Raw genomic sequence first — 16,521 nt, forward strand, 5'->3', positions numbered from 1 at the left:
CACCCCCCCCCCCCCCCCCCCCCCCCCCCCCCCCCCCCCCCCCCCCCCCCCCCCAAAAAAAAAAAAAAAAAAAAAAAAAAAAAATGTTTTTTTTTTTTTTTTTTTTTTTTTTTTTCTTTTAAACAGAAATCTTTTTTTTTTTTTTTTTTTTTTAAACAGAAATCTTTTTTTTTTTTTTTTTTTATTTACACCTCGCAGCGTTGAGTAGCGAGAAGCCGACACGCAGCCCCGCACATGTTATGACACGACTTTTAATGCTTTAAAAAAAAAAAAAAAAAAAAAAAAAAAAAAAAAAAGTTGAAAGGGTTTTTTCTTTTGGAGAATGATAATTTTTTTTTTTTTGAGTGACCCCCCCCTTCCCCGTTGTTTCGGTCCGTGTTTGTAAAGTTTATTTGAAATCGGTGATTCAGAGCCGCGCCGGTTTTCGTTCCCTTTCCCCCGGCGCCGGAGCCGAGCCGAGCCGAGCCGGGAAGAGGAGAGGAGAGGAGAGGAGCCGGAGAGGAGAGCCGAGCCGAGCCGAGCCGAGCCGGGAAGAGGAGAGTTTGTTAGCGGCAGTCTCTTTGTTCTGAGGGGTAAGTGTGTGTTTATTGTTCTGGTTAGGATCCCGACAAGCGCTTGAATGTACAACAAATACCCGGCATTTATCTGCAGGAGGACCGGCGACTGCGCCAGTGTGTTAAACGCAATGCTTCGTGTTTTTAAAACGGGTTGGATCTTAAAGTTATTTGGCTAGAGCTGGAGTGTTATTTACAAATGCCTCGACACGGTGACCAAGTTGTTGGTGAAACTTTATTTCGTGGTGGCTCTGTTTTTTAAAAAAAAAAAAAAAAAAAAACACACACACACAAACAAAACGGCTAAGGCGATACAAGTGCGGTTTATAAAGAAATAAACACAGACTTGCTTAAATGTGACCCCCCGACATTACATTGGGGAAAGTGGTCCTACGTGTTGTGGTGAAGCGTTTCTTCTTAAACTCGTTGCACACACGAAACCTCTTCCTGCTGTCGAGGTCTGACGGGGGTTTCTAACCCGCTGCCCCGGGTCTTCGTCATGTGGAGAGTCGCTGCAAGCAGCAGCAAAAACTGCTAACAAGTGCCACTGATCGCTGGTCCCGTTTGTAAAGTTTGTTTTGAAATGCATGCGTAAAGCTGCAGCAGCCATGTCGCGCGTTACTGAAAGCTGACTGCAGAAACGTGTTTTCAGAGCCCACTAAAGTTTGCATGTTGCTTTTTTTTTTTTTAAATGTAGGTGCCATCGTAATAGCTAGACCAGACTAAAACGAAAGACGTTTTCTTTTACAAGGATTTGCATTTAGGTGCAAATTGAGGGGAGCAAGCCGGTGTAATTCATTTAGCAAGTGCAGTAATAAAGGGCAACGCTGTACAGTAATATGCTACGCTTTGCTGTTTTCGTGATTTTGAGTTAAATTTGCTTTTTGCCCGTTTCTTGTAAGTTCTGAAATGTTTTGCATCAGTTGGCATCAAGTTTAATTTATTCTCGGGTCAGATGTGCTAAACAGATGAAGAGTGAGGAGTAAATGAATTTCAGGAAGGTGCTACAACTTATGCTTGCCACCTCAAAGAAAATACAGTATTGTAACTTAAGGACTTGAACTCAACAGTGCATCAAACGAATAAAGGTGGTGATTCTGACGTGCAGCCTACTGACCACATCTCTGCAACCTTTCAACCATTTTCAACAAACCAGATCTCAACAACTTGATGTAGCTTTTGCATACCTTACAGTGGTGTTAGTCATGGAGGAAATCCATTCTTACAAATAGCTTTTGTAAAACTTCCTCTGATGAAAACAAGGACAGTGAAAAGTTAAACATGTAACATTTGGATTAGGTTTGGGGTCAATTCCAATTTATTTTGTAAATCAATTCCCATTTCCTTTTAATCAATTCCAACACACCATTGATCAAGATTGCAGTTATTAGTATTCTGTTAAAATGATCTTCTCTCAGTGGCAACAAATTACTTCAGTTAAAGTCCCTGTTAGTCAGTTACATTGTTCAACTGAAACCAATCAAAAAAAAAAAAAAAAAAAAAAAAAAATGTGATGTAATCTCTAAAATATCAATTCCAACTCCTTTGAGGGCATTGCAATTGGAAATTGGTTTTAAACAAGGATTGGAAATGAAATTGAGTAACAGGAATTGGGCTCAATCCTGATTTGGATTCCAGCAGTTGGTTCAGAGCCTGCCAGCACACACACACACTGGTGTCTTTCAGAGCAGGGGTTATCTATGTATATTAATGCATCGCCTGTCTTTTAAAAAAAAAAAAAAAAAAAAAAAAAAAAAATCCTGACTGTCAAGGATGGTGTGTTATTTAATTGTAGTGTGCAAGCCAAGTACATTCTCATCAGGGCATGAAATTATGTTTTGGGGGGGCTGTGTTGCAAAATTGCATCAAATGCAGCGCAGATTGCTTATTCGTGACATTACTGCAAAATTGGAATTTTGAAAGTGTGATGCTTGCCTTCCTTGAGTTTTCTTAGGAGTGTTATTCCATTAGCTAGGTTGGGATTTAGTGCTGGCTTACACAGGTTTCAGGTCGTGACGGCCTGTCTTTGCGCCTGTTGTTTTCTTGTGTCTGACTGTGTTGTCAGTCATGTTGAGTATTACTTTTTTTTTTTTTTTTTTGAGCCGTCGATGCACACAGAAAATTACAAATGCATGATTCAGGTGTAAGGTTATCTAATGCATATCGCTGGAATACCAAAGATGATAAATGTGATGGTCCGACAGGACATGGTTAGTATGACAATTGATAAGGTAAAAAGATAATTAATGATTGACTGTTTCCATAAAAGGCAAAACCTTTTAATGAGAAAATACGGTGTAATTATACCGAAAAAAAAGTCACATTAAGTCATAACTCGAGAGCAATGTAGAGGACTACAGTTATTGCCTGTGTTATCACTGCGTTTGGTGGTTGGTAGCGATTTTATATTGGTATAGAGTCACGCAGTTAAACTCACTTTAATGTTGGTGTAGGAAAACCTCTAGTGTCACAAGTCATTTTGTTTGCAAGCATTTGCACACAAAATATCACTGTCACGCACGCTAAAAACATGAAAGGGCAGCTCACAAAAGAGATCCGAGTGTGAGTCCATGCTTGCTGCTGGAAGCCCAAGGCATGTGCTCTGTTTAAGCCTGCCGGCTCAGGGGGGTGAATAAGCAGAGTTGATCCTCATCTGGGGGATTAATGCTAAAAGGATGTAGACTCGGTGGACTAGCACAGGCACTACAGGGGTGATTACTGAGGGGGACTTGGGGGTCGGAGAGGCTTTTTGATCAGTTCAGGTTGAAGTATGTTGAGGTTTGACATTAACACTCCGTGAAGGAGATCAGGGATGGGGACCGGACCACTGGAGCTTTTGCAGCACGGCTCACCCTAAATTATTTAGAGGATTTATGAGGATTAGTGAACGCACCCTGGATGGGATTGTGGCTGGCAGTGTTTTGCTGGGACATGATGATACTCCTTTTGGTACATGTCTGTCCCTTTAGTGGGGCTTGCTAAAAAAAACCTCTCAAAGCATTTACAGGGATGGAAATAAAACACCCATTGCAAATCTGGCTCACCCATTCTTGCTTTTAATAGGAGCTTGTTTAGTCACAGTGTACAGAGAACAATCTCAGGTGTGTAATTAAACACACAGTGAAACAAAGAATGGAGCAAACTGCTTTGTAATGGAAGTCTACATCCCTGATGTAGTTGTTTTGCTGAAAAATGACGTCAAATTGTTTAATAGTCTTGGTTGGGTACATGCTGATTCAGTTCTAGGTGGGATTGTAATTCTGTACCCTTCTTTATACAAAGTAAACACAGAAAGCTTAATCTAATTTGGAAGATGGAGGGGTGGTTAACTTGGAGTCATTACCCATCACACACACACACACACACAGAGCGAGTTTTCATTGAGTGCTTCAGAAGCTGTATGGGCCATGGGACAAAAAACAAGTTAAGTTCACCAAAAAAAAGTGAGGAAAATAATAGGGTGAGGCAGGGTTACCTTAGTAAAGAAGTACTGTGCTCACACTGTGCTTACGCAGTCACATTCAGCTCATGCTTTTAAGATTGTGCAAATGTCAGTTTAGCATTGGAGACTCCTTTAGACCAGAACAAACACTACTTCTGTCATGTCTAGTTTATAACGGCTCTTGTCTGTTTTCTTTTGCCAAGTTTGTGGTTCAGAACACACAGTATGCTGTTCTCTTGTTGACAGGCTGATCAGATGTTTAAGAAATCTTATACCTGTTCTGACCTGTTGTTCAAGCTTTCCTACCAAATGTGGGATTTAAATAGAACGGCTGTTGTAAATAAAGCATTCTTCTTACAGTAGCATACTGCAGAACCAGTAACAACCGGGCCACGTTACACTCAGAACTGGCTGAACATTACATTGTTTGTGCAAAGCAGAAGTTTCAAAGTTTAAAGCTGTAGGTCTCGGGTCCTATCTCATACAGAAGGAACTATTTTTCCACTTGCTAATTTAATTTCTATGAACTATGTCATTTCTGTCCTCCATGGACGTGATTATTTGTCTTCAGATATCTGTAAAGACATGTTTGTTGGAATATACAGATATTTGTCCCAGACTGATTATAGCAGTGTGACCATGCCCATACTGCCAGTCTGCGTCTCTGTCTGTCCCTGCTTTGTGCAGCCAGCTGTGCATGAGGGAAAGAGATTAACTGTCACCAGAAGGTGATCAATATCCCTCCTGAAACAGCTCCCGCCACACGCCATGCATTTCCAATAGCCTGTCAGCTCCAGCCTTGCTGCAGTAGGCTTCTACAGGGGAGGTTACTGGTGTGGGTTTATCGTCCAGCTCTCTCACTCATAAACATGCATATCCACATGTCAGGGGTGTGGTCCTGCTTCAATTGTCCTGCATTCAAAAAAATGTCATTTGTGAAAGTTATCCGGCTCTCTGAACTGATCAGGGTAAAGCTTTTCTTCCTTGCCACGTTCGCCTGGATTTCTTCCAGCAGTTTAGGAACTTAAGATGCACAAACAAGGGTGTGACTGCTTGTCTAAAAACTCAGAATAAATCTCACAATTTTCCGAGCGGGTTTAGCATGAGTCTGATTGGCCAGCATGCTCGTACCTGATGATTTTACAGTCATTCAAAATAAAGTGGGGTTTTTCACCCCCCTGCATGTACACTTACTGCTGCATGTATTGTGCTGCTGATGACACTGAAAAGGGTCTATCGGACTTCCAGGGATTGAACTGCAGAACTCTGTCTGTTTAACAAGAAAGAAATCCTGCTTCTGTAACTGCTTGGACAACGTGTGAAAGCCTGGTATGGGTTCCAAGTGTGTGAATTCACAGCACCCCCTGCATTTTAGTTTTAATGATGACCTGCGGTGATCCGATAACATTTAAAAGATACACCAAGATGAACTCTCATCCGTTTGTAGATGAGCAATTCAGCAGATTGACAATGATAGTGTCTCGCTATTTAAAACAGATGCATAAATCAACACATTTTAAATAAATAATATTTCTAAAATGGGGTTTTACGTTTTCCTTCTGTGTTCTCTCTCTGTATATCCCCTGCCATTTAAAATGTTAATGCGCATCATGACTAGGATGTGGAATCCCAGATGCTAATGATGCCTTATAATTAACTGTTTTTTATGCAAATGAGGTCCATCAGAATGTTACCATGGCACTTGTTCCCTTTGATGGTGGCATGTCCTCCAATCCGAGACGGTGGAAGCCAGCTGCTGTTAATTTTCAGTTAAGGGAATATTTACAAAGGAGAAGCTCAGATGCCTAGAGAGAGACAGAGGCACAGGGAGACTGAGTGAAGGGACCAATGTAGTGATTGTCTTCCTCTCTCTCTTGGTTTTGCTGCATGGTCTGTACATTCGGCAGTGCTGAATGGCTAAAGGCAGGGAGGAGCTAAATTTAAATCTGCTTAGCAACAGGGTCTTGGAAAATGTGGCTCTATGGCTGGAGCCGCCAGGGTTGGGCTACATTGTTTGAGGTTCAGAGATGCCCATAGCAGTAAAATCCCCAGGGTTTGCTCGGATGATGCTAGGGCCACACAAGAGCATGATTTGCAAGGATTGTGCAAGCTCTGTGCTTTGAGCACACATGTGTTCAATAGAAAGAAAATACAAACTATAAAAAATCACTCGAAACACTCCATCATAAGTTGTACTGATACAAAAAAGGAAACTTCCTGGTAATAATGAGGTATTTTGTGTTACATCTGTCTAATTTCTCTTTGTGCAGTATAAAAGTGAACTCCGATTACATAAGTGTGTGTTGGTTCTCAGAAGTTTAATTTATGTGGACGTTTTTTTTTTTTTTTTAAATCTGTATTTGTGCTTTTATTTAAATTTTTCCCCCCCAAATGCTGCCTTTGTGGTTGCTTAAAATGGGTTCAGGGATCCTAGGATTTAAAGTTTGCCTGTAGTAGACTGTGGCTCAGCTGCCTAGGTGTAGTTACTGTCTCCCTGGCCCCTCTCTTTGTATTGCCTCTCCCCTACACTCACAGCTGTTCTCTCTTTGACTTTTTCAGTGCTGGTTTACTTTTGCAAGGTGAAGATGCGTCTCAGCCTGTCGAGCAGCGTGTTGTGAGCCACCCTGCTGGCTGAGATGGTGACGGTTCAGTCCCCGGCGTCAATGAGTACCGGGCCTGTGTCACAGTAAGTACTGCACAACGCTGTGTGCCGTGGGAATCACGACTTCCAATGAACAGCAGTGAGCTCCATCCCTGTGTTTTACTATGAGCCTGATTAAACATGCCTGGACTATAGTGGCCCCTCAATATTTATCAGAGTCGATATTTCACTGATTTGGTTAATTCGCTGTTAGGTCCTATATTTTCCTGTACAAGGGCCCTTCACTAATTCACTGGGGTTTTTTTGTGTTTCTTCAGTATTTAATTTTTTAGTTCAGTCAGTTTTTATTAAAAAAATAAATAAACGTAAAATCCAGAACTAGTGCAAGTGTAGGTTTCTAATGAATTGGGGTGCGGTGACGCGGTGTGTGTACTGACCTGTCTTTGCCTCCCTTCTCCAGGATGAGTTCTCGCGCAGCGGGGAGGTCGCAGTCCTGATCAAGCACATGCATTGCTGAGCGATGGATCGATGCAAACACGTGGGCAGGCTGCGTCTGGCCCAGGACCACTCCATCCTGAACCCCCAGAAGTGGCGCTGCGTGGACTGCCAAACCACGGAGTCAGTGTGGGCCTGCCTCAAGTGCTCGCACGTGGCCTGTGGGCACTACATGGAGGAGCATGCCCTGAAACACTTCCAGGAGTCGCGGCACCCGCTCGCAATGGAGGTCCACGAGCGCAATGTCTTCTGCTACCTGTGCGACGACTACGTGCTCAACGACAACCCCGAGGGGGACCTGAAGCTGCTGAGGGGGGCCCTGAGCACTGTGGTGCGCGGCCCCGAGGGAGACCCCTCCAAGCCCAGCCGCCGCAGCCTGCGCTCCCTGGCCTCCGGGGAGAGCCCCGGCTCCCAATCCCACGGCGAGTCCGGCAGGCAGCCCGCCATGCAGACGGCTCTGTGGCACCGGCGCCAAGCCCTACTCTGCAAGTCCCTGAAAGCCTGGTTCAGGAAGAGCTCCCGGGGCCAGCAGCGGCTGGAGGAGGAACGGAGGAAGCAGGAGCTGGAGAAGAGGAAGGAGGAACTGAGGCTGCGGAGGATGGAGGTGAAGCAGCGGTTGCTGGAAGAGCTGGCCAGCTCCCCTCCTAGGAAAAGTGCAAGGCTGCTGACGCAGGCGCCCAGAGAGCACGCCATCATCCCCAGGAAGTTTCGGGAGCCCCCCGAGCGGACGCCTGTGCTCACTCGGAGGTCGCTGGGTGGCGCGCGAAAGCGGCGGAGATGCTATTCCTCGTCTAGGCGGAAGGTGACCCCAGGGGTGACAGGGTTGAGGAACCTGGGAAACACCTGCTACATGAACTCTATCCTGCAAGTGCTGAGCCACCTGCAGAAGTTCCGGGAGTGCTTCCTCACGCTGGACCTCTGCGAGACTGAAGAACTCCTGGCCAAAACCTCGGGGTTTAACAAGTCCAGGGTCGTGAACGGGACCCCCCACTCGAACGGTGGGCCTTGCCGCAATGACAAGCCGGGGGGCCTGTCCGGCAGCAAGCAGATCCTGCCCCCGAGCCTGAACGCGGCCGAACTGGTGCAGCCCAAAGAGCCGCGGTCCTCCCGGCAGATGTCTCTGTGCCACGAGCTGCACACGCTGTTCAGGGTGATGTGGTCGGGGCGCTGGGCCCTGGTCTCCCCCTTCGCCATGCTGCACTCCGTATGGAACCTGATCCCGGCTTTCCGAGGCTACGACCAGCAGGACGCGCAGGAGTTCCTCTGCGAGCTGCTGGACAAGGTGCAGCAGGAGCTGGAGTCGGAGGGGACCAAGCGCAAGATCGTCATTCCCTTCTCCCAGAGGAAGCTCACCAAGCAAGTACTGAAGGTCGTCAACACCATATTCCATGGGCAGCTGCTCAGCCAGGTAGGGAAGCTACATCCACAACTATTAGATGCACAGTTGGGCATCATTTAGAAATTTGAAGTTTTTTTTAGTAGATAAGTAAGCAGATTGAGTGCCCTATTGTGTTTTTTGTATTTTAAAATGCAAGTAGAATTACATTGGCAAGCAACTAAGTAATAACAATAATAATTGAGCCTCTCCTTCTTTCAACTGAGTTGTTTATTGCATACGTTTTGTACTGTCTTGTTCCTCTTTGCCTTTTGTTCTTGTTTCAAAATAGGTTCCCGAGTTTTTCTAGGTGTTACTGTGAGCTTGATCGCACACCTGATTGCCAAAACCTGGATCAAACTGCCATGCAACAGAAGCCCTGTGTCTATCCTTGTGTTTGTGTGCGAGTCAGTTTGACAGTCTGTCTGTTGGCTGCATTCAGATATAACCCTTGTAGTGTTAGTGATGACTTGAATGCAGCAACTGCCTTAATGGGTTTTCACATTGAGAAAGCAGCACCCTTAAGGGAGTGGTAACGCTTTGGGAATATGGCTGGGCGTCGGTGTGTGCGAGTCTGATGGTGACTGTCCGCCTCTTTGTTCTCATTATGATGTCTGCGCTCTTTTTCCAGGTGACCTGCTTGACCTGTAACTACAAGTCAAACACAGTGGAGCCGTTCTGGGATCTGTCCCTGGAGTTTCCAGAGCGCTATCACTGTGTGAAGAAGGGGGCCGCAGCCACTGCCTATCACAGTGACTGCACGCTCACGGAGATGCTGGCAAAGTTCACAGAGACTGAAGCTCTGGAGGGGAGGATCTACGCCTGCGACCAATGCAACAGTCAGTACCATCTCTGTCTATATATGCATTGTTGTGATAGTCGGTTCTGTGTGATGTACATTGTAATCACCAGCATTGTCTCTCTGATTTGCATTGAGTCTAAGCCTGTTGTGTTATGCATCAGAGTGTCTTGAATTAGTCAGTACTGGGAGATTTGTTTATTATTCCGCAATCTTAGTATGGTGCAGTCAACACTCATTGCAGACTCTGATGCCACATCCTTGTGAAGTGGGTGGTCACTGTCGTAGTACTTTGTGAAAATCCATTCTGTGTTGGTCACCGTGCTGCATTCTTTTCCCATTCTAAGATGGTCCTTGATGTCCTGCTTGCAGTCGAGGAAGCCGGTACTCCACTAGAGAAGAGCCTGATTCTCATGGTGTATTGTTGATTTAAATACAAGATCCTGCCAGGCCTGATAATAGCGCTCCTGGAATCCTATTTTTATTTTATGATGGTTGCTGTTGCTTTTGTGCACAGGTAAAAGGCGGAAGTCGTCCCCAAAGCCTCTGGTACTCGCGGAAGCGTGCAAACAGTTACTGATTTACAGGCTACCTCAGGTCCTGCGACTGCACCTGAAGAGGTTCAGGTGAGTGAGATGGAGCTTCAGCAGTGGGGCTCGGCAAAGGGAATGATAGATACTAGGCAAAACTTCCTGTTTTTGCAAGATTTCTAACCTCAAAAAGCACAACTGGAGAGTATATGCCCAGTGAATATGGCGCCCGTTGTTTCACAGTGAAAGTAGACTTGCCTGGTAGATAAACATTTCAAAGAAATATTTCAGTTTTAAAAGAATATAGGGTATTTTGTGTCTTGCCTGTACCCTGTCTCTACAAGAGAAATGTTCCTTATAGAACGCTGTTGTATCACTTGGTATCTTGTCTGTTAAAGGAGTATCTTGCCATTTTAAGTTTTTCAGGCATCACATTTGCAAGATCATACGTACCTTGGGGGATATTCCAAAACCGGGGTTATCAGTTACAAAAATGGAGCAGATTCCAAAAAAGGCTACTTTCCAGAAAGACTTTCCTGATAAGACTTCCTGGTTTCTTTTCTCACTTATAACTCCCTAAACCCTGGGGGTTTCTGGCTGAGTTTTCTGACATTGCAAACTCACAAATCAGGTGATGCCAGTGTTCAATAGAAGCACAAGCATCACTGGGGGGTGCTCTGCTTCCCGGCGGCATGCTGAGTCGACTCTGTTTGGTTTGCAGGTGGTCCGGTCGCAATCACAGAGAGAAGATTGGCGTGCATGTGACGTTCGACCAGGTTTTGAACATGGAGTCTTACTGCTGCAGGGACTCTCTGTCCTCGATCCACAGGGAGAGCTTTACCTACGACCTGTCTGCCGTCGTCATGCACCACGGCAAGGGGTTCGGCTCAGGACACTACACCTCGTACTGCTACAACACTGAGGGGGGTGAGTGAAGCAGTGCTGCTGCAAGTGTGCACTTCGAGGAAAACAAGGGCAAGAGCAGGGATGGAAACGAGACTCCTATTGCATAGCAGATTCACCCTGTCCAGGTTTTAATAGGAGCTTGATTATCCACAGTGTATCGGTAACAGGCTCACATGTATTATTGAACACCTAGTAAAACCAGGAATGGATCGGAGTGCTGTGCAACGTAAGTCTTCGTTCCATCCTACTCTTATTTGTTGATTTGATCAAGTCTTCCCAACGGTCTTAACATATGACTTCCCCACTTTCACGAACGTTACATTTCATAGAGCAGCCCACTGTAGTGTGTACAATGGGTTATAGCAGTGGAGTTCATCAGTACCTTTCTGTATGTCGCACTTTGCATTTTAAGCATCACTCATCCAATGAATAACCCCTTGTTTTTTGTTTGGTGTGTTTTAGGTTTCTGGGTTCACTGTAATGACTCCAAGATGAACGTGTGTAGTGTGGAGGAAGTGTGCAACACCCAGGCCTATATCCTCTTCTATACTCAGCGATCAGTGCAGCAGACCAGCGTGGCTTGAACCCAGATCCACACTCCTAGACTCAGGGCTGTCGCAAAACACGCCGATCCAGGACTGTTTCCAACGTGCACCTAGGAACAGCCTGCCATGCTGTCTTAAAGCAAGCTCCTAGTGCAACTGAATTTCACTGCTTAACCACCAAAAACAACCGGAGCCCGAGGCACACTGACAACGTGGCCCACCGATTTGAGCCGAGGGAATTGGTAGGGAGAGTGGGCCACTGGTATAAACTGTGGCCTTACCTAGAGGAGGCAGTGCGTCCCAGTTGATATGGCTTGGGATAGTGGTTTTAGATGAGGGGTAGAAGGCATTGCAGCCAAGTGACAGAAATATCCACATAATAAAAAATAAAAAAGCACCAGTCTGCAGGAATCAGGTATTTTTAAATTCACTGTTGCATATCTTTCGATCTCTCTTGGGGGTTCAGTGATATCTGTAGAATACAGAGGGGTTTATCACTCTGGCATGAGTAACAAAATCTCACCCACAGGGTTTACTATTGAATGTGCTGGCTCCCAGATCTGCAGTACTCTGTTCCCTATGCTGTGTTATGCTATACTGTATTGAGTATGCTAGCTGTCTGATTGCTGGTCCTGACTTCACTATACCGCATTGAATTTGCTGGCGCTCAGATCCTCAATACTGAGTTATTTTACTATTCTGAGTTTGCTGGCTCTCAGATCAACACTGAGTTAACTTTACTGTATTGACTTTACTGAGTTCTTCATTTTAGGTTAGAATAAAGCAGATTTAAGAAATGCTCAACAAACTAAGAATCATGCTGCCTGCGCTGAGATTAAACTGTATTCATGGCACTGCAATGTCATTGCAGAGTTTTAAGTTTACAAAGCATCTTAAATTGTGGGTTTGATTTGCAGTTAATTTGTTTTGATTTCTTCCTACTTAAAAGCTGCCTCAAGGATACCAGTGCCATAATTGCAACGTATTCCCAGCCAGAGAGTAAAAGTAGCCAGAGAGCTTTAGTTAAAATGCTAGAATATTGTGCTTTACTGGAGCACTGGCTGTGTCTTGCCCATTTTCATGAAGATTTCACGTACTTGGCTCGGTCCTGGTGTAGGTACAAAAGCTTTAGAGAGAAGAACTGCAGTACCATGCAGGTACAACCAATCAGGGCCTGGAATAGCAGCCATATTGACACATCAGCATTTCAAGCACTGCCTGGTTTAGGCTTCTATGTCTTTGCAGATTGCTTGAATAGTCTTGGGTTTATGACACGTCCCTGGGGGCTGCTTTTTGTACTTCTGTTTGATATTGCTGCAGTAACAGTACAATACCCCCCCAGTAAAGGTGTTGTATTGGTGGTCACAGCAGACTGCTGCTTAAATGTTTTCTCTTTCATTTGAATGCAGAAGGGTATTTCTTTATGCTCCTTTGCAGCTCTCATTATTGGGTACATGCAATCAAGCACAGGCTCACTTCCAGCTTGTTGATGTAAATCCTAGCCTATTCCCTCTTTCAACAGCATGCATATTCGTTTGAGCCCAGCTGCTAGTTGTTGCTGTTTTGCTCTTAGAATTGTTTTTAGTGATCTAGACCCAGAAACTTCTTGCAGCTGCACACAGGAGCAAAACAAACACTGCTCAATGTGTTACTTGTTTTTGGGGAGGCTGCTTGTTTTGTAAGGAGTTTAGACAATGGAAAGCCTAATTCTCCCAGCTCGTTACCCATTTAACAATTGTAACTGAATGAAACCCTACAATCAAACCAAGCCTGGCATAGTTCTAGAAAGAGTGAGAGATTTGATACACATCTTAACAGATCTGGTTATTTCTTTTTTTTTATTTTATAGCATGTGGGGGTGGTGGACTTTTTGTCAAAGTTAATTGAAGGCGCTGTTGCCTGTATTTCATAGAAAGGTGCTTTTATTTGTAACATTGTATCTGTGGTGTGGGGAGTGTGAGTTGTCATGAGGACCAAAGCACTCTGTCAGACACTAATATTCTGCCTTGTCACTGAGGGGACATACAGAAAGGCAGGTGGGAGAGCTTATACTTGGTGCCTTTTTATTACTCATGTTTCAGTACTGCCCTCCTCTGGAGGACTCAAGGCGTTACAAATGGACCAATTCTGTTTAAACATATTTTCTGCTACTAGGTGCAAGTGGCACATCAGCATGTGTGTATTGTACGAATGCTTTTTGAATAATGATTCATGTTTCATTGATTTCATATCTGTACGTGGATACAGACTGACCTTTACCAGCAAATACAACTTTCAATATATTCTATGTCTGGGAAACCTTTGTAATATTGAGGAAATTTGTACAAAAACAAAGTTTTTTTTTTTTTTTTTTCTTAAATTCTGGTATTTTTTTAAACTTATTTCTCAGGCCTTCTGTTAAAGTCAGTGATTTTTTGTTCCCCCTTTGTCACCCTGAAATAAAAAAAAAAAAAAAAGGAAAAACTGAGGTGGATGTCTTGAGTAACACTGTATTATCAGAATCTCCTGTGCTGTTTCATTTCTCATGTCAGTAAACTTCAAGTAACCACACACACTGAACCCAGACATGCAGCCTTCCTCGCCTGTACTGCTGCACCTCCAGCCCTGACGCTCTGCTTAAGAGATTCACTCTGACACACACTGAACTGTGCCAATCGCAAGTATAAAGCCTGAGCCCCTGACTGACTGGAGTGAGAAACCCCCTTTCTAACACAGTGAGCCACATCCAGTTGCATGATGTACGAGAGCTAATTCACAGTGAAAGCAAGCGGTCCAACAGTGGAGCAATGGTCAAAGCAATGGAGATTTTATTTTGCCATGTGTTTCTGGTCATTTCCAATGGTCTAGCTGATCAATATGGGAATGTATTAAAAACTATGTAAAGACAGAATTGATGTTAACCAATGCATGCAGCAGCCACAACATTTACATAAAGAAAACAATGCTAGTATTCTGAACGTCTTAATCGCATTAATTGTCGGTCTCATCAGTATGATAGGGCACACCCCTTCAGTCCAGGCAGCACATCTCTCAGACAATTCCCAGTCTCATCACAAGCAGAAAGCTGTAAATAAGAAATGTGTTTTTAATTGTAGAAAAACATATTATTATACACCCATGGATGTTGCTTTAGCATTTACTCCCATAACCTTTCAGCTGACCTTGGGTTAGTTGCTCTGCAACCTTATACCCATGCTGGAGGTGAGTCATGTGGGTGTGTGCAATTGTAAAGCACATTTATAAAACATTTGACCATATTCTCCTTTCACTTTGCTGTAGTGCTTTCTCAGTAAATGCAAGTAACTCCAGTTCAGAACTCTTCAAAATACCACCTACGCGCCCTGGGCAAGTTCAATTAACTATTGCCAATGGTCACACTTTCAATTGGTCCGAATTACAACTTGTTTGACCCAGTTTATGGTTCAATGCCTCGCTTTTAAAGAAAGATTTCTTATTTTTATAAACTGCACAATACGAATAACATCATTTAGGAGTTATGGCACAGTGTGTGTATGTGTGTATATATATAAAATCTATCCTTCATACCCACCTTAATCAATCGTCCTGACTGGTTATCAGATCGGTTGCGGTGCCGTCAGATCGAAGTCGGACAAATTCTTGGCAACCCAAACGCCAGCAGTAAACAGGCCCAAATTAATCAACACGTTTCTAGAAGGAAGGAAAGAGCAGCGGGGGCGTTTAACATCCATCTGGTTTCACAGAGCCCGGTTTGCACTAATCTTGGAATACCAACACTACCCAATTTAACACGTGGTCCACGATTACTGCTGAACAGGGTCTGTGAAACGAACCCTCAATCTGAAGCAGCGAGTGCAGACGCAGAGCTGATCCGTGACTCGCTCTGGAGGGCATCGTCACATACAGCCAACGACAACACATTATTAATGCGAGCATGGACACAGTGGCTCGTTTAAAACTATCACTACTTAAACGTGACGTGACCACCATACAGTTGTGATCCTGAGCTTGTATTTCGTGATTGCGGCTGCTGTTAATATATAACCCGACTCCTGCACTTCACAGAACCATACATTCAGCTAAAGCAGGCATATCCCCTGCTATTCTGAATGGGCAGTATGAGGGGCTGGGTTTGCTGAGGGCAATTTATATTGCAAAGCCACACACACACACCCCTCGAATTACACACCACGTGTACTGACACTAGACATCAGCTTTATTTTGAGACTAATCTAAATATCTCCTCTTTCTTCTATGAAAGCTCAGCTCTACCTTCTGAAGTCGTTCCTGTCGGTAGCGAAGCGGTACGCGGCTCCGATCCACCCGGCGATCCCTGCTGGTCCCATCGCTTCTGCAGTTATCCTGCAAGATCTAAAGAAACCCAAATCTCTAACAAAAGACTCCCAAAATAAGACACGCGGTGACCCCCAAAAACAGACAGACACCAACAGCACCGGAAGATTGCAACACAACTCGACTCCCTTCCTCAGGAAGCGCGGTGTCTCAAAATAAAGAAACCGGGGTGGAACTGGTAGAGGTTTTGTGGTTCCTAACTGAGGTGCTGTAATTACTAATGTGGGGAAAACTTATTTTTTTTAATTATTTTACTCGCAGTACAGTTTATATGGTTAGTGTAATTCAATACGCGGGAAAAAAAGTATCTTGAAAAGAATCAATTCTATATCTACATTGATGTTTATTTTAAACATTCACCCTGCACAGCACCTGACCCTGTTAATACCAGGTGAGCCACCCGGGCATCTGCAACGTTTTATATTCTCTTCGGTCACGAATTTTCCATTTCATTTTTAGAACATTTAAAACAGAGTGAAGTTCTAGAAGTTGCCCTGCCGTAACTTTGAAAAAAAAAAAAAAGCATTACTTATAGATACATAGACAGGAATCTTAACATTATGCAATTGTGCACACAGTGACTGAAGGGGTTTAGGCTTGTTATTTGTAATGTAATGTCTGCTCAGTGGGGTACGAGCATTTGCCCTGGCAATATATACATAAAGTACGGTGGGGTAGAAAACATTACTGCAGCAGCCACTAGAAGCCGCTAGAGGGTGCAAAAGAGCTTAACACTTAACTCACACACTCAAAAACACAACATTCTACCAAATTTCTCATCCTTGACCTTTATTATAATGAAAACATTCTAAAGTTATTTACAAAAATATAGAAATAAAATTCGGCTTTACCCTGATGTTACTCCTTCATTCACCTGACCTCATTTACAGTTACTAACAACACAATTGATTGGTCTATGCGCAACTTCAGTCCGCACCACA

General features: G+C 44.1%; 1 protein-coding gene across 1 annotated transcript; it reads left to right on the forward strand.

Annotated features, from left to right (window-relative positions):
• The first annotated feature begins 278 nt into the window (after positions 1-278).
• Positions 279-14,312, forward strand: LOC121304714 (ubiquitin carboxyl-terminal hydrolase 49-like). Its single transcript, XM_041236055.1, has 7 exons — positions 279-572; positions 6,556-6,682; positions 7,059-8,501; positions 9,100-9,307; positions 9,785-9,893; positions 10,519-10,724; positions 11,166-14,312. The coding sequence occupies exons 3-7, from the start codon at positions 7,119-7,121 to the stop codon at positions 11,285-11,287; spliced, it is 2,028 nt and encodes a 675-aa protein (XP_041091989.1). The 5' UTR covers positions 279-572; positions 6,556-6,682; positions 7,059-7,118; the 3' UTR covers positions 11,288-14,312.
• Positions 14,313-16,521: the final 2,209 nt, after the last annotated feature.

The sequence above is a fragment of the Polyodon spathula genome, chromosome 39 (assembly GCF_017654505.1).
Source record: "Polyodon spathula isolate WHYD16114869_AA chromosome 39, ASM1765450v1, whole genome shotgun sequence".
In the NCBI taxonomy this organism is placed as follows: Eukaryota; Metazoa; Chordata; class Actinopteri; order Acipenseriformes; family Polyodontidae; genus Polyodon; species Polyodon spathula.

Coding starts and splice junctions, on each gene's coding strand:
- LOC121304714 (XM_041236055.1), top strand. CDS start 7,119: ATGGATCGATGCAAACACGTGGGCAGGCTGCGTCTGGCCCAGGACCAC. Junction 9,894..10,518: donor CTGCACCTGAAGAGGTTCAG/GTGAGTGAGATG, acceptor TTTGGTTTGCAG/GTGGTCCGGTCGCAATCACA. Junction 10,725..11,165: donor CTGCTACAACACTGAGGGGG/GTGAGTGAAGCA, acceptor GGTGTGTTTTAG/GTTTCTGGGTTCACTGTAAT.